The sequence below is a fragment of the Lepisma saccharinum genome, chromosome 16 (assembly GCF_977018435.1).
Source record: "Lepisma saccharinum chromosome 16, izLepSacc3.1, whole genome shotgun sequence".
NCBI classification, from domain to species: domain Eukaryota; kingdom Metazoa; phylum Arthropoda; class Insecta; order Zygentoma; family Lepismatidae; genus Lepisma; species Lepisma saccharinum.
Window position 1 is genome coordinate 65322133 of NC_139244.1, and position 17062 is coordinate 65339194.

General features: G+C 38.2%; 1 protein-coding gene across 4 annotated transcripts in view; it reads left to right on the forward strand.

The window, feature by feature from the left end:
- LOC146000520 (uncharacterized) overlaps positions 1-17062 on the forward strand; it is a 45973-nt gene that overhangs the window by 6486 nt on the left and 22425 nt on the right. For all 4 annotated transcript variants that reach the window (XM_083138262.1, XM_083138263.1, XM_083138264.1 and 1 more), the window contains 2 exons: positions 83-289; positions 14134-14243. In XM_083138262.1, coding sequence (XP_082994388.1) covers positions 83-289; positions 14134-14243 — 317 coding nt within the window. The remainder of the gene's footprint in view (positions 1-82; positions 290-14133; positions 14244-17062) is intronic.

The following is a 17062-nucleotide window of genomic DNA, read 5'->3' on the forward strand; positions in this document are numbered from 1 at the left end:
ATACTTCTTGTACTTGAATATTAAGTTGATGATGTACTAATATTATTTAGTTCTTAATTGTGAGTACCATTAATTTCTCCAGCACCATGGCAGAAGAGGAAAATGCTGGGCCAGTTTACAGAGAGACCACTCAGGATTTGAGCAATTATGTTAAAAAGAGTAAGGTCGAGATGAATCTACTTCCTGAAGTTGAAAATATTGAAGCATCTGTTAAGCAGACTTTCCGAAATAGGTTATTTCTTGGACGTTATGCAGAAAGGCGTTATGTGGAGCACCTTCAAGAATACAGGTGAGTTACATTTTTACATTTTCTTAGCAACAAGTTAAGAAAAGATTCTCTTCGGTTATCCATGATCTGAATTCCAGAGAAGAATCCTAGCTTTTGATAGTTAACAACATTCCCATTTTAACATATTTATCAGTACTTCAGTACAGAAGCATAGCAGCCATTCCCCATGAAACTTTGGTGCATGTTATACATGTTTGTATAGTACACCCTGCATCAAAAAAAGTTTGGTGAATGGTATTTGAAAATAATCAAAACAAAATATACAAACAAATTATCTTTATTGGCCTTCAAAATAATCTCCATCTGCCACAACACACTTTTGGCAACGTTCGTAAATCTTCTGGAAACTGTCAGCAAAGGCCTCTTCAGGAATGGATCGCAGAACCGCTGTCACACATTGTTGTTCAGCCCAATTCCTTCGCCATTAATCATAGTCAGTCGCCCATCTTGTGCCAGCAAGTGTTGCACTAGCATGATCATGTCTCAGGTTCTGCTTGTCGACAGTCGTCCCGAACATAGCTCATCCTCAGTTTATTTATTTGATTTATTTATTTAATAGAAGATTCCAAATACAGCGTTAACCATTTTACATTGGAATTATTTTATAGAACATAAGGACAAAAAAAAAGTAATAACATAGAAAAATTACATGTGGTTAAGAGACTTACATACTTTTAGCTAACTTTCTTCTAAAACTGTCCAGATTTTCAAAAATGTCTATTTCGCTTCCTAGATTATTGTATTCACTGGGCAGTCTATGGAACAGAGAGCACTGGATGAGGCACAATCTCGGCTTCTGAGAAGCAAAAAGTAGAGTGCTTCTTGTTGAGCGGGCATTTCCTGAAGAAGGCGGTCACTTCTGATGTTGCCATTCACTATTTTATGTAGAAATATATGCTCCGCCAGTCTATGTCTCTCTCTTGAGGAGATTGGATATTTAACATTTGCAGGAGGATGGACTTTTGCAAGTGTTTTGTGGACGGAATTCGGTGTTGAACAATGGCCAGGAAGAAATTTAGGATGGAATTTAGTCTATCTGAATTTGAGGGGCATGCCATAGACCAGATCGGAGAACAGTATTCAATTTTAGGTGACACAAAAGATTTGTAAAAGGTGCTGAGGGCAGTCAAGTTGTTTATTTCCATGAAACGATAGAGAAGACCCAGCATACGCATTGAACCCCTTGTGAGATGTGCTCAGAAAAGGAAAGTTTCTCGTCAAATATGACGCCCAGGTCCTTTTGTGCGGCAACTCTTTGAACACAATTATTTTTTATGAAATATTTAGTATTAAATGTGTTTTTAAGGAGAAGGTCATCATGGTACATTTTTGAGGGTTGAGTTTTAAGTTCCATAATTCACACCACTTTATTAGAGAATCTAAATTCTTTTGCAGAAGTGTCATGTCATTGAAATTGGAGATTTTACTATATATTTTGCAATCGTCAGCGAACAAGAGAAGGTTTTTGCATGAATCGGAAAGATATTCTGGAAGATCATCAAGGTACAGGATGAAGAGAAGAGGTCCGAGAACACTGCCTTGAGGTACACCAGAAGATACAGCTTGATAAGAAGAAGACATTCCGGAAAGAACAACTTTTTGTTGTCTTTTTTGGAGGTAGTGCTTGAGCAGAGAGAGAAAGTTTCCATGAATATTGAAATGGTGGGATAATTTATGAAGCAGGAAATTGTGGTTTATGGAGTTGAGAGTTTATCCAGTTGAGAGTTTTCAGATATAGAGTTGATAGCGTCAGATAATAAAATGCTTAAGTTGGTTAAGCAGGAGCTGCCTGGTAAGAAGCCGTGCTGTGCTGTATTTATATATGGAGAGGTAAATTTGTAGAGTCGGTCCTTTATTATCTTTACACAGGCGATAGAAAGTGGTGAAAGAAGGGAAATAGGCCTATAAGAAGAAACAGCACACTTGTCTCCAGATTTATATAATGGTATCACGTTTGCATTTCTCCATGAATCTGGAAATGTACCCTCATTGAAGCATCTGTTTAATAAAATAGAGAAGGAAATAGCAATAGAAGAAGCAGCGTTTTTTTAAGAAAATAGAAGGGATTTCATCAGGACCATTGGCACGATTTTGAGGCATTGAAGATAGGATATGTTGCACTTCTTCTGGAGATGTGGAGAGAGACGTTAGAGAGTGACAGCAAACTGGACGGAGGTTGGGAAGGAATGAAGCTGGTGAATTCAAGGTTGTATTTATGGAGATAACAGAGTTAAAAAGATTAGCTTTGTCAGGGCTGTCTGCACATACTGAGTTATGTTTTACTGTCAAAGGTATTCGGAAATTTTGCCTCCTTGAGTTGATTAGTGACCAAAAACGTTTGGGATTTGATTTGATATTGTTTGTGATAGCACCAATGTGTTCCCTGTATTTGGTCTTGTGCAATTGTTTAGAGCAGGGGTTTCCAACTGGCGGCCCGCGGGCCGCATGCGGCCCCCGTTGCGTTTTTCTGCGGCCCGCGAAGCCAGTTCGCAAAATACATTAATTTTATTTATTTTTATTAAAATACGTTCTTTTTTTACTGAAGGAACGGATGCTCTGTGAAGAAAGACAATATCACAGGTATTGATTTTGCAGTCAATAGTGATAATCAGAAGAATCTAAAGTGACGTAACTTTCTCATCACACCATGCATTCCATCCCTTCGCTATGTGGAATGAACTCGTCTGCTTCTGCGAAGGCTTCACTCTTTGTGTTCAGAAGCAAACTGCAGAGCGGCTCTAAAGAGATCTGTTTTACTACGCAAGAAGTACCAAGAGATTTCCAGTGTTCCAACTCGGATTGTACTGTGACTGATTGTTAAAGTTTGTTCAAATATCGAAATGAGCAATATCTCCTAAAAACGTAAGATTGTAAATTAAAATAGCTTCTCTACAACTTGAATTGCGTGATTTGCAAGGCGATGTGTTCCTTCAAATGAGGCAAGAAAAGGGGCCAGAGTTTTTCAAATACCTTTCAAAGGAACACTTTCCAAACCTTCGTAGTTTTGGGCAGAGAATGACATCGATGTTCGGCAGCACATACACGTGTGAAAGTTGTTTTTTTTCTTTAATGAAGTTCATCAAGAACCGCTACAGAAGCAGACTGGGAGATTCTTCACTGCTTCACCTTCTGAGACTTTCAAATACAGAAATTCAAATACACCTTTAATAAAAGAAGCAGATCGGGCTCAATTTTCACATTGAACACTTACTATATAGGATTCTTATTTGTATGGTGTGTCTTTAATTTCTTTCAATTCATCAATAAGTATTGGGTTTTTGTGAAATAAATTGTAATTATACAATTTTGATTTGTAATTCCATTGTTTTATTGCCTCATTTTAGAAATTTAGGTCATGCGAAAGTACTACATTTTCAGTTCAGTACTTACAATTTTTGTAATTTTTAACCCCCCCTCCTTCCCAAAAAAAATGCAGCCCGCCTATCAACTGCTGGATATAATTTTGGCCCTCGGACCTTTTGAAGTTGGAAACCACTGGTTTAGAGTGACGTTGTAAGTCGGTGAAAGTTTTCCGTGTGTATTCATTAGGAAAATGTTTCCTGAGATCCCAGGCCTTTTTTCGGTTTCCAAGGTCAAGTAAGAGCTCAGAGTCGAACCAGGAAGGGTATTTGCTTGATTTCGTTTTTTTGAGTGGAACATCACTGCATGAATCACATCAGTCAGCACGTCACACGCTTTGTCGACACTTCCACTCTCCAGGATTGTCCAGGGAATGTAATCCAGCGCCGAACAGATGTCACCCCAGGCTGCTTTGCTCCAAACAAGGTATTGGCTTCGAGGGTGGGAGGTCGTTGACTCATCAGGTGGTCTGGGAGCCAGAATACAGTGTCCAGCGATTCGTGGTCCGAAGGGATGAGGTTTCTCGAAGGGGTGATGTGTGCTGAAGGGAGTGATGAGAGAATGTAGTCCAGGTTATTGTCTTTACGTGTATTGAACATATTGTGCTGTTGTAGTCTGATGCCATGTATGAAGTGATCCATGAAGTACGTGTCGTTCTTGTCTTGTGTAAAGCCATGCGTGGAGTCTGTCCATGAAATTGAGAGATTGAAGTCTCCGAAAAGAATTACGTCGGCCATAGAGGATGCCAACAGCACAGAATCGTAGCAAGCCTCCAGAACTGCTACGGGGCAATAAAAACTTTGTTTTTCTTGCCAAGAAGCACCTCCACCTACAGAATTTCAGTGTCACGATCCAGGTCACTTTGCACCACACTTTTCCATTTGTTATTTATGCAAAGCATTTGTTTCCTTCCCATCGCAAGAGTGTTTGAACCAGTCTTGAATGCATTTTCTGTTCACAGCCTCCATCCCGTACACTTGCTCCACAATTTCATGCATCTCCCAATTTGTAGCAGAACTTGATGTTCACTTGCTGCTCCATTGCACTGTGACACTACCTCTCACACTGACTATGTTCGACTGCCTGCAGCAGGTTTACCCTGATGGCCACATCTACTCCACGCTAGGTGGCTCTTCTCAACATGTCTCTGGATAGCCACATGCATGCACGTGCAGCTGGCTCATATTGCCGTTGATATATCAGACCATTCACTGAACTTTTTAGACACATATACATAGTATACATGTACAAAACCTGTGGTGCATGTTACACGCGGATAATTCAAACATAAAACCACATGTAAATGGAAGTTTCTTGTGATTAATACCTTTCTATCAGAATGTTTTGCACCAGCAAGGAAAGTTGCAGTGTTATGGCAGGAGATAAAATGTGGATCTACCACAACACGGGAGTCGTTACGTCAGTATTTGTCACGCCAGAAACATTTTAATGTCGTCGATGGAAGTAGCAAACTTTCGGCAGAACTCGAGTGTGAAACTACAGTCAGATGGGATCTGTAACATCGGTATTTGTCATGTGAAAAGCATTTCATGTCACTGAGTGAAGTGGTGGTTTTCTGAGTCAGATCGAGTGCACACGTTTATCACACAGAAGCCATAACATCAGCACTTGGCATGCAGATATGTTTCTAGTTACTAAGCAAAGTGACGTGGTTTTGGTGGAGATTGAATGTACACCTACTGGAGTACTACATAGGACCACTTTGCTCTAAACTTGTTCGAATCTCCCATGCTCGAGCTTGCTATGCTGGAATATATAGAATCAAATATCATTTCAATGTGACAATAATCATAGAAATATATACAGGGTGACCTGTAATTAGATGTATTCCCTGAAAGGGGTTAAAGTAGAGGCAATTTGCAATAAATTTGACCACATGATACCCCATCCGAAAAGTAGTAGATTTCGAGATAATCAGATTTTATTGTTGTTTTTTTTTAATTACAATTTTCCACATAAAAATACGAATTGAGAAAAAACAGCTCATTGTATGGCACTTACTTCATCATTTTCTGATAGCTAACAAATAAGTGGTTCGTCAAAAGAAAGTTTGTCCCAAATAACAATCAGATGTAAGTAACAGGTGGGTCTAAACTTACAAGTGGTGATAAAAAAATGCACTCTTAGTTTACTTGGCAACATATTAATAACAAAAATTGTATGACACAAAGTCAAATTACTTAAATTACTTCCTTGTGTCATCATCTATCCAACAAGGTACAAATGTTGCTAACATTCACATTTGTGTACAAGAAATAATACTTTTTATTTTCATGTTAATATCCTTAGAAGTGTGCTATCTGGGCTGCTGTTACTCACGCTTTGGTTGTTACATGTTACATTGTACGCCCACTAGAGGACAATACTAGTCTTATCAGGGAAACAAGTGATACAATTGTGAATCATGCAGATCACTAGATGGCAGTGAAATGACGCTCACTAGATGACAGTACCTAAAAGCCTATCTCAGGTTTATAGTGGCTGATCTACATATATTTTGCGTAGCCTCGCAACGAAATCAATAAGTGATAGAATAGGCTCTATTAAATGTTGTTATTGTGCTGTTCAACAATGGCTGTATTTGACAATGAAGAATATGCTGATATTTTGTACTGTTGCAGGTTTTCTGATGGTGATGCAGCTGCAGCACGAAGAGAATACGAGCATCGTTTTCCTAATCGCTGTTTACCAGACGTGCGATTGTTTTGTATGACATACCGGCGCATCCGGGAAATTGGTTCGGTTCGACGACGGCAAGACGATGCAGACAGACCTTGCGAGTTTGATCCTGTAGCAGAGGAGGAAATACTGGAGTGTTTTCAAAGAGACGGACAGCACTACTTCGACGAGAGTTGTAGTCAAACAACTTGACATGAGTCAGTGGAAAGTGTGGTTCACTTTGCATATGGCACCGCATGGCTTTATCCATACCCGTGCATGCTCTGGAGGAGGGAAACTCTGCCAGGAGGATGGAATTTTGTCGTTTTCTAATAAACACTGATCTCGAAGATCCAGATTACCTCAGCAAGATTTTATGGATGGATGAATCAAAATTCGACCGGAATGGTGTAACCAATTTCCATAATGTGCATTATTGGGTGCCAAAGGGCGAGAACCCGAAAAAAGTCAAAGAAAAGGCCAGTCAGAGGAGATTCTCATTGAATGAATGGATGGGCATCATCAACAATCATTTGATTGGGCCTTTTTCCTGTCCCAAATCTTAAATAGCATTGCTTATGAACATTTTTTGAGGAACGAGATGGCAATGTTGACAATGGCAAGACGTGACATGATTTATGGCTGCCCAGCTCATTTCTACCTGGGCGTGCGACAGTGGCTGGTTGAAAATTACCCAAATAAATGGATTGTCCATGATGGCCCAATTCCCTGGCCAGCTCGACCCCCCGATTTGGTGCTTTCGACTTCTACATTTGGGGCCACATGGAAGACTTAGTTTACAAGACACCGGTAAGCTCACAAGAAGAGCTTAGGGAGAGGATCTTAACAGCTGCTCAACACATCAAGGACACCATCACACCATGAGTTATGAGAACAAATGTCCATAAAAACCTGCATGCCTGCATTCGTAACGGAGGTGCCTACTTTGAGCAAGACGTGTACTGTTCTTTAATTGTAATGTTCATTGATTCCATTCACATGACAATGAATGAAGTACAGTGGACTCTTTTTAATTCGAACTCCAAGGGGCTATGAAAAAAAATTGAATTAACCAGAATATAATAAAAAAAAACAATGAAATAACACACTGTATTAAACATAAAACTTCATTAATACGCAAACAGTACACCTTACCTTACAACTGCTATGTTTTATCCATATCTCCACCCAGGAACAGTACACTTATTTGAATATTCGCATCACGTGATTGTTTTTCATTCTTTATTCTTTTTAATTTCTCTTTCTATCTCTCTAAGCACTTCAACTTTCTTGTCTAATGTTAAGCTACTGTGCACACCACGGACAGCCATTGTGACTCCACTAAAGCACACAGACAAATGACCCTTCTGTCCGGCTATCCACTCCCCTCTCAACTTGTTTCTGAGAGGTTGAAGGTCACATTCCTACAAACAAAAGCTCTGAGGATTGCCACTGCCCTCTCTTATCTGCCGTCGGCACATCTGTTAACCATAAAAACGCTGAAATATGTGCCATACAATGAGCTGTTTTTCCTCAATTCGTATTCTTATGTGGAAAATTGTAATTTAAAAAAACAAAAAAAAAAAACAATAAAAATTGGATAGTTGAAAGCAGCTACTTTTTGGATGGGGTATCATGTGGTCAAATTTATTGCAAATTGCCTAAACTTTAACCCTTTTCAGGGAATACATCTAATTACAGGTCACCCTGTATATGTAAAAGGACCACCCTGGCAGTTTCTGTCCAAAAACTTCAATTTAATTTTCATGTATTGCTATGTATTGATAAGATAGACTAAAATATATAAACACATGGCCGCGGTGGCTCAGTCGGTAACGCGTCTGACTACCATGCTCAAGGTCCCGGGTTCGATCCCCGGCCGGTTCAAATCCGGGAACTTTTCTAACGGTGGAAGCGGCCCCGGCGCCTACCCAGCGTCGAATAACATGGGTACCTGGGGGAAACCCTGGGGGGTAAAGGCGGTCAGGGGCGTGATGCTGATCACATCACCCCCACTCACGACCGGATCAAGAAAGTGTGGGGCGTTACCCCCACACCCCCTATACGCCTTAATGGCGTGGTGCTATGCACAGGGGAACACTTTACCTTTACCTTTTTATATAAATACATTTTTACATGGAAATGATGACTGTGTTCGCTTAAGTTTTAATTTCGCTGCATTATTCACTTCACAGTCCATATTTGAGAGCTCACTACCACAGACAAATTACAGTATATATTGACTACTGGACTTCTAGCGTAGACCGATCTTTTTGCCTGTTTGATCGTTATTCGCTTGAGCGAAGGAACTGTCAATTGCGTATGCTATGTAGCATTGTCTGTGTGAACTATTTGATGCTTGAGCAAAAAGCCTTCGCTGCAGCACTCTAACATGCACCATGACACAGGAACCATAGGATCTATATTTGTTGCATGATAAATTATGGAAAACATATAGGGATACTACACATCGTCTTTTTCCCAGATGTGTTCTACATTTTGAGCGACGCATAATTTGAATTAAGAAAATACATGTTTCTGTCAAAGAGAGATCACGGAAAACATTATGCAAGTTACAAGTCTATGGACTGAATTCCCAAACTCAATAGTGAAATTTATGTTGTTGCTTTAGGCATTGCAAAAATAAAAAGTGAATTTTGCCATAACAACGAGTGAAACTATTAATCAACAAAGTTTTGGACCCACATTGTGTTGATGTCCTGATGCAGAATTTCTTTCTTTTGGTATGCACTGATCGAGCTAGAGGCGTGGTGGGTGATGTTTGCAGAAGGCACCCAAAAGTCAACCTCACTTCAACATAGTATACACCAAATCTGATTTTTTTTAAATCCGGATTGTAAAAATGGAGAATCAAATTTGAAAAAAACATACAAACATTTTATTTTGTAATACTACAAAAAACTACACTTTTCCCAAAAAAACAAAATTCAACCATAAATTTCCCAATTCAATAAATCACAAACTATTAATTTATCCACCACATTTTATAAAAAAAACAAATTAAAATTTTCCTCCACATCGTTTGCAGTTGGGACAACATTTTTCCCCATCTCCCAAATTCAACAAATAATTTATTACATATTTTACATTGCCCCAAACTAAATTAAAAAAAACAAATAATACAAAAAAAAAACAAATATCCTACAACAACAATTTTAGTTACAACAATAATTACAAAATTGTTGTTCAAATTATGCTTCATTATTTCCCCACACATACACATACAAACTTATACCATATATATTTATATAAATATATTTCCCATACATCTTGGAAAGAAACATTTTTCCATAGCCCTTCTTCATATATTCAATTCCATACCATACATACGTACTAGCCAATTTTAACATACATTATATCATACACATTAATACAAAAAAACAACAAACAGCAGCTATGCCAATATCCAACACTAACAACAAATAATATTTATATTTTTTTAAAAAAAATTTCATAACAAATAACCAAGTAAACATACAAATAACAACAAAACATTCCTACAACACTTTCTAACATTCCAAAAAATACACTATTATACCAATATTTTATACATATATTCAATACAAACCATTATTTTTTAAATACGGAGAAACTAGTACTCACTGTTATCCGCGAAGCTGTTTTTTCTTCTTTTTCGATTAATTTCAGTGGCCACTGCCACCATCCTCGTTGGAACTTGCTGCGCTGTTGCTTGGCGTGCGTGTTTTGTTCGTACTTCTCTGGCTGCCGCCAGGTGCGCTGTTAGGTGCACTGTGCGTCTTGGTGCGTCGTCTGCTATTTCCGGGCGATAAATAGCAGACGACGCACAGTGCACCTAACAGCGCACCTGGCGGCAGCCAGAGAAGTACGAACAAAACACGCACGCCAAGCAACAGCGCAGCAAGTTCCAACGAGGATGGTGGCAGTGGCCACTGAAATTAATCGAAAAAGAAGAAAAAACAGCTTCGCGGATAACAGTGAGTACTAGTTTCTCCGTATTTATATACTACCGCGTCTCTCTTTTCCCAATTATGAATTATTTTTTATTTCATCAAAATAAAACATAATAAATAACACATTTTTACACATAAATTTTATATATAAAATTTCATTTCTAATATCTACAATCAAAGCAGACAGTTTTTTAAACACTTGCAAAATCTTTTAATTATATATCAAATTTGACCCATACTGGTTCATGCATATTTTAAATAATAAGTTCAATAACACGTAACCATGTCTGCTAATTCCAAACTGAGAAAATGGAGTAGTTGGGTAACTGAAAAGTAATGGGATTAGTATTGTAAAGCTACAGCAGTTCTTTGTTTCAGCCAAACATGCCCATATTGCTCGTTATCTGCTGTAGCAGTTGCACAAGAGTGGAATATTGATAGATTCAAGAAGTTTGCACTTTAGCTCAATGCGCAATCACATTCTGGTGCCAAAACAATATAATCATTTTCATCTGTTTCTTGAGATTACATGCTTCAGAGCTCAAACAATAGAATCATATAAAACACAAAATGCCATATTTCCTTCTGCTTTCGACAAAACGTTTCTTGCTCTCATGTCAAAAAAAAGTAGTGAAAAGACACTATTTCATCACCTCTTTGGTTATCATTCCTATCTTTCCAGTGTCAGTCTTGATATAACCTCCCTATTTCTTTCATTTAGTGTCCCTTCCCTGATGCCCTTCAATTGCTCACTGTTTACTTCAATTTATACAGCGGATATTTTATCTCATCCTTTTAAATTAAGAAGAGATTTATAAAATCCCATACTTTATTAGGGGAACTACAGATTACATTAATTGATTTATTTGTTTTATTTAACTTCACTTTTCTTCCATGTTTGGCTAATTGCGAATAAGAGGATGAATTGTGATAAGATGAAGTAGACGAAGGCACAAACACACATGCACAGATCGCAAAACAAGCTCCACGTGAATTCAGACACCAGAGTCACGTTAGTCTGCTAATTGTAGTCCAGGGTATACTACATGGGCTGACATTTGGGTGGCAGATTAGAGTATATTGATTAATACATTCGACAATTACTGAAAATATGGATCAAAATTTGTTTTCCCTCCGAAATCTGTTTTGCGTGCAAAATCTGGATTCCCTATGAAATCTGAATTGCCTCTGAAATCTGGATAGTAAATTGTCCAAATTCAGATTTCAAATTTTCTGGAATCCTGATTCCAGATTTTTTTGGCCATGCCTAGTGTACACCCTGGTAACTAAAATGTTGCAAACCAATGAGGTTGTAGCATATGGACCTACAGTCACTGTAGGACTGTCTGTTGTCCTGTGTTTTGTTCTTATATGTGCTTACCACCCCTTTACAGCCTCAGCCCGACCCTGTGGCCGAGTGGTTAGCACATCGCGCTGCAACGCCAAGGGTCCCGGGTTCGAATCCCGGTCGATCTTGGTTGTTTGTGAATGTCCATTCATCACTTTCATCATTTCATCACTCATCCCCATCTTCGCAAATTAGCCAAGAGGCACAAAACGCGAAGTAAAATAAAACTAAATCAATCAACCTTTACAGCCTCAGCTTTTAATCAATTCTTATTCAAAATTTAGATTGTAAAGGAGAGATATACACATGAAAAGGTTATTAAACTAAAAACCACCCCAAATAAAATTTCTGGAACAATTTTAAGTTATTTTAATGTTAATTGCTGAATCATTAATGTCAACACAGTGGACTGATGAAAGAAATTTCTTGTGGATTGACTGGTTTACTTTATTTGACTTCACTTTTTGTGCTACTTTTGGCTAATTTGCGAAGATGATATAATGAAATTGATGAATGGACACCACTCACAAACATCCATGCCCAGGTGGGGATTCGAACCTGGGACCCCTGGCATCTTAGCGTGATGTGCTGACCACTCCACCACTGGGACCAACAAATTTTTTGTGGAGTCAGTACTGGTTCAGTATCATTTCAAAGAGCGAGTTTCATAAGTCTATTTTAACTAAACCTGATTTTTTTAAGAAAAATTGGTCCTCTGAGAAATATGACTGAAAACACTTGTAGTAAGAAGTGTGGTGTGTAGTATTAATTACGTGCTTGAGAATTTTGTATTTAAGAAATCATTTAAAAGAGCATTTTTTTTTTAAAATGAAAATGAATCAATTATCACTATTTGTTAACAGTGGAGCTGATTTGGGGGATTTGGAGCCACTTCCTTTCCCCCTTTGCCCTTGCACTATGGCCTCTTAATACTAAGCCTTATCTACCACAGTAAACTGTCCTTGCCAATACCATTGACTGATATCCTACTAATGTGATATAAAGTACAGCTTTTGTTTGAATGGTTTGTTTACTTGTTTAATTATGTTAGCTGATATTGTAACTTAGTGTAAAACAATTCTGCTCTTGTGTTATTATTTTTATTAATATAAACCTAAATGTCTAAATACATAGTTCCCTCTTTACAGGAAATTCATTGATGCAAATTATTTACCTCCTTAATTAATGTAACCGTTGAACTGTAAAAGGGCTGACCTCCCTTTGGGCCATATGGCCCACTGGCGACAACCCCTCGAAGACCTTATTTTTATTCAGGTCATGATAAATACTTTGCGCAGCTGGAAAGAAATACATCAAACATTATTTCCTACCTTACATGTTTCATTGTAAGAGTAACAGAGAACTTGGAGTGGTAGGCACATTTGGAAGTTACATAATTATAAGCTTTCACAGTCCAAGAATCAGATATGGTACTGCCACCCTTCACTGGTGAAGCCATGGTAGTCTAGTCGGTAGGGTGCCTGACTGGCAAGTTGGAGACCCCTGTTTGATTCCTGGGGTGGTTGTTCTAAGGTCACAATTTTTCCAACCTTGTATCTGCATAAAGTAGCTCTGGGGCTCATCCAGCCTCAATTAAATGGGTACCTGGGGTGTTAAAGGCAGCCAGAGCATGGCACTGATCACATCACCTCCAAAGCAGTGGATATTGATAGAATGCGTGGGGCCCTACTCCCACGTCCCATGCCTCAAGGAATGGTGCCAAGTGCACGGGGAACTTTTAATTTACTTTACCTAACCCTTCACTGTTGTATATTTTCCATTGTTACACTGACATTGTGTTTTGTTTTTGCCCCTATGATTAATGTTGCAACTTAATACATAAAAGCTGATAAGTTATTTTTCATTGGGCTCACCTACATAGAGATGCTGTGGTTTTGGTATACCCCTCACCTTTACTACTGGTGGCTGTGTTGCAACAAATCAGCGATGGGTTCAGTTACGTTTCACTGACATATTTACTTTCATGTTTCAAGGACCCTAAAGATGTTTGTGGGCAAAACAAACAAAGGCCAGATACATGCATATTGCTAAACTTAGATTCTGCTGAGCAGGTTCAAAAGTTAAAAGTAACAAAAAGAGGAAACTGCTTAAAGAGCATTTCGTGAACAAAAATGAACGGGTATTTGATGCAAGGCACTGAACACACAAACATGCAAAGGCCAAATTATGCTGACATTTTTGCCACATGATAGCTGAAGTTATTTATCCATCATTCACTTCATGACTGAGACTGCAAAACCTGTTCCCATGGAGATGATTGACAGAAACAAATAGCCTTCAAGGTCAGCTGCTCATTATAAATTACTTTTATCCACTCCTTTTTGCCACCATATCTTGATTATGTTTCAAGGTATGAAAGTTTATCATGAACCCTTGAAACATTTCACCTTTCAATTTGATCTCTCTCTCTCTTTTTTTTATCGTTGCATTCACTGAAATTGATTTTATTGTCATTATTTTATTATTATTGTGTTTTGTTTCAGAGATGTTATTGTTGTAAGCAATGATGAAAATGATCTTATAAAGGATTTGGAATTAGCAAGAAAGAAGCTAAGAAGAGTTTTTGGACAGACAGTTTGGATTGGAATGACAAGTGAGTCATACTAGTTTCTTACCTTGTTTTCAATTGAAATTAAATGTAAAAGAGAATTATGATTTGTATTTATCTAATATTCATGAACATAGTTTGTTAGTAACAGAGTCCTGCATGTCACCACTTTTGCTCGCTGTACTCGCTCAAGGATTCTAAGCTCTAGCGCACCATGTTTGTAGTGAAACGATTAGCAGATGTTATCACCATGCACGAGGTCATCCCGTATTACAGAAGTGTGGTCAATCTATAATCCATACATGGAAGGAAACTACTCCATGCAATTGCAATTCTAAATAATAACTCCGTATAATACTATGTAAGACTCAAATATGATATATATGAGAGTATGCAATACCTACAGACTGAAACGTAAAATCAAACCCTCTGGATTCACATACTGATCGACCTGTCTAAACAATTCAAAATATCTAATAACAGTGCAACAAGTGCCTGTACATTATTGTTCACTATGGATAAGGATAATCGTATTCCGTGAAATTATTGGATACAGTAATAACATCCCTTCGAACACAATTTTAATGTGACAGTAATTGTAGAAACATATTGTTTCTAGATGTCCATCTAGGCAGTTTCAGCACACATTCATCAATTCCATTTTCATGTATCACTGTATCGGTAAGATGGACTAAACTACATTTTAACATGGAAATGATGACTATGTTCACTTATGTTTCAATTTCACTGCATCTTTTCACTTCACGATTCATACTTTAAGGCCACTACCACAAACAAGTTATGGTTGTGTGTGTACTACTGGGCTTCAAGTGTACACCATTCGTTTTTCCCAATTCCAGCATTATTTGCTCCGTGAAGAGCTCTCAATTCCATACACATTCTAGTGTTGTCCATGCGAACTATTGGGTGCTTGAGCAAAATTCTCTCCCTGCAGCACTCTCGTAATAACTACATTAACCCAATTTTATTTCCTAACTTCCAAGTTGTTGGAGACCTGTAAGTCTTCATGCTGCAAGCACAATTTGGAACTTTCACTGTGAGACTAGTTAGCACCTGTGGTAATAGGCACACATAGTCCTGTAAATCAACATTTTCTATACTTGGTACCCACCTAGTCACTGAGCCTGCATGGCCCATCAGGTCAATGAGTATGACCAATACAGCTGAGACTTTATATGTAACTCAGTTCTGCATAATTCTGTTTTATACACAAATTACTATAGGTCCCGACAAAATATAATTTACAAACGTGTTAATTAAACCTTATTTGTACATAATTCGGTGTTATACATAATAATTTTCATAAAATACAGTTGATTTGTATGTAACCAAGCTACAAATTCGTGTGGTTATAAAAACACAAGGTGATTTCCAAATATGAAACAAGATAGGAGGGCATGGCAGTGGTCGATCTCAAGTTGCAACACGGCCGTGTCACAGGCGGCGTTCGGCATGAAGTCAGAGGAGAAAGATTTGCCTCAGTTGTTCAGAACATGCGACTCATTTTCTACGCATGGTGTCTAAATCTGATTTGTAAGTAATTCTCAGTTACACATAATATTTTCTTCTCACCTTGACATACACATGACTCAGATTCAATTGTATATCTTGATTTTGTCACTCCAATCCTACAGAAGCCAACATGTTCTGCAGATACGTAGACTGGTGCTACAAATAATCACTCCTCTATCAAAAACATTAACACTTTGCATCACTCACCAAACAACCCTCTTCACAAACATTCCCACAGATGAGCAATAGCTATAGTGAAAGACTTGAGAATACGAAATGCTACCAAGCCTAACAACATCAACCATTGAGGCCATGATTGAGTTAATACCCTTCTGCACTGAAATGATATACTTCCAGATTGAGAGTGTTTTTTACCAACAACAAGAGGGTATGCCTGTGGGGTTACCACTCTCCCCAAAACTCAGCAGCACATATTAAGCTAGGCATTTTTAGGGTTGAACCTAGAAATAATTGTAATCTAATTTCTTGGAATGGTATCTTATAGCCAAATGTCTAGAGCAAACAGTGGCAAAAAGTTTACCACTCAAAGAGTAGGCCTACATCCAACGTGGCTGATTTTCCAATTTGACCATTATGTGTTCCTTTGTATCACACACATTAATTTTTTTCTTCTTACATAAATTATTAAAATAATTAGCAAACACAAGAGATCTTCCCTTTCACTACTTGACAATCTGGGAATATATGATGTCCAGTGAGAGTGCAACTCGCATTACATTGGCAGATCCATCAATGAACGTATACAACAGCACTTATCCCATGTGAAAAAATCCCAACCCATTACCGGACTATCAAAGCACCTCAAGTTTAACAACCACAGGATCCAAAACGTTTCAGTTAGGCATGCAGCGCACACAATGGTTGACACAAAAATCAAAGAGAAGCATGCAATTGTACACTTTCCGCACAAGCTGAATATCAACAGTGGTCAGGCACATCATGTTTGGCTCCCACTATTGCAACATCTCAAACCTATCACACACAGCAGACGAACTGGTTACACCAGCACCCCTAGCGGTAAGCGAGGAAATAAAGGAACCGGAGGTCAACCCAACAGTGAAGCATCAAGTTTCCCAAGTAGATGGTGGGAGAGGCCACCGAAATTAATAGAACATTTACAAGTAAATTTCGCGGAAATCATTTTAGTACGCACTTACATCTTCTAAATTATTATCAATGAAACTATCCTCCTCGTGGAATAAGAATCATTCTTGTAGGATTAATGTCGCACCTCACAGGCGAATTTCCTTCCCATAAGCTTGAGTTTTCCAATTTTGTCATTACCTTCTTTACTTATAATTTATTACTTT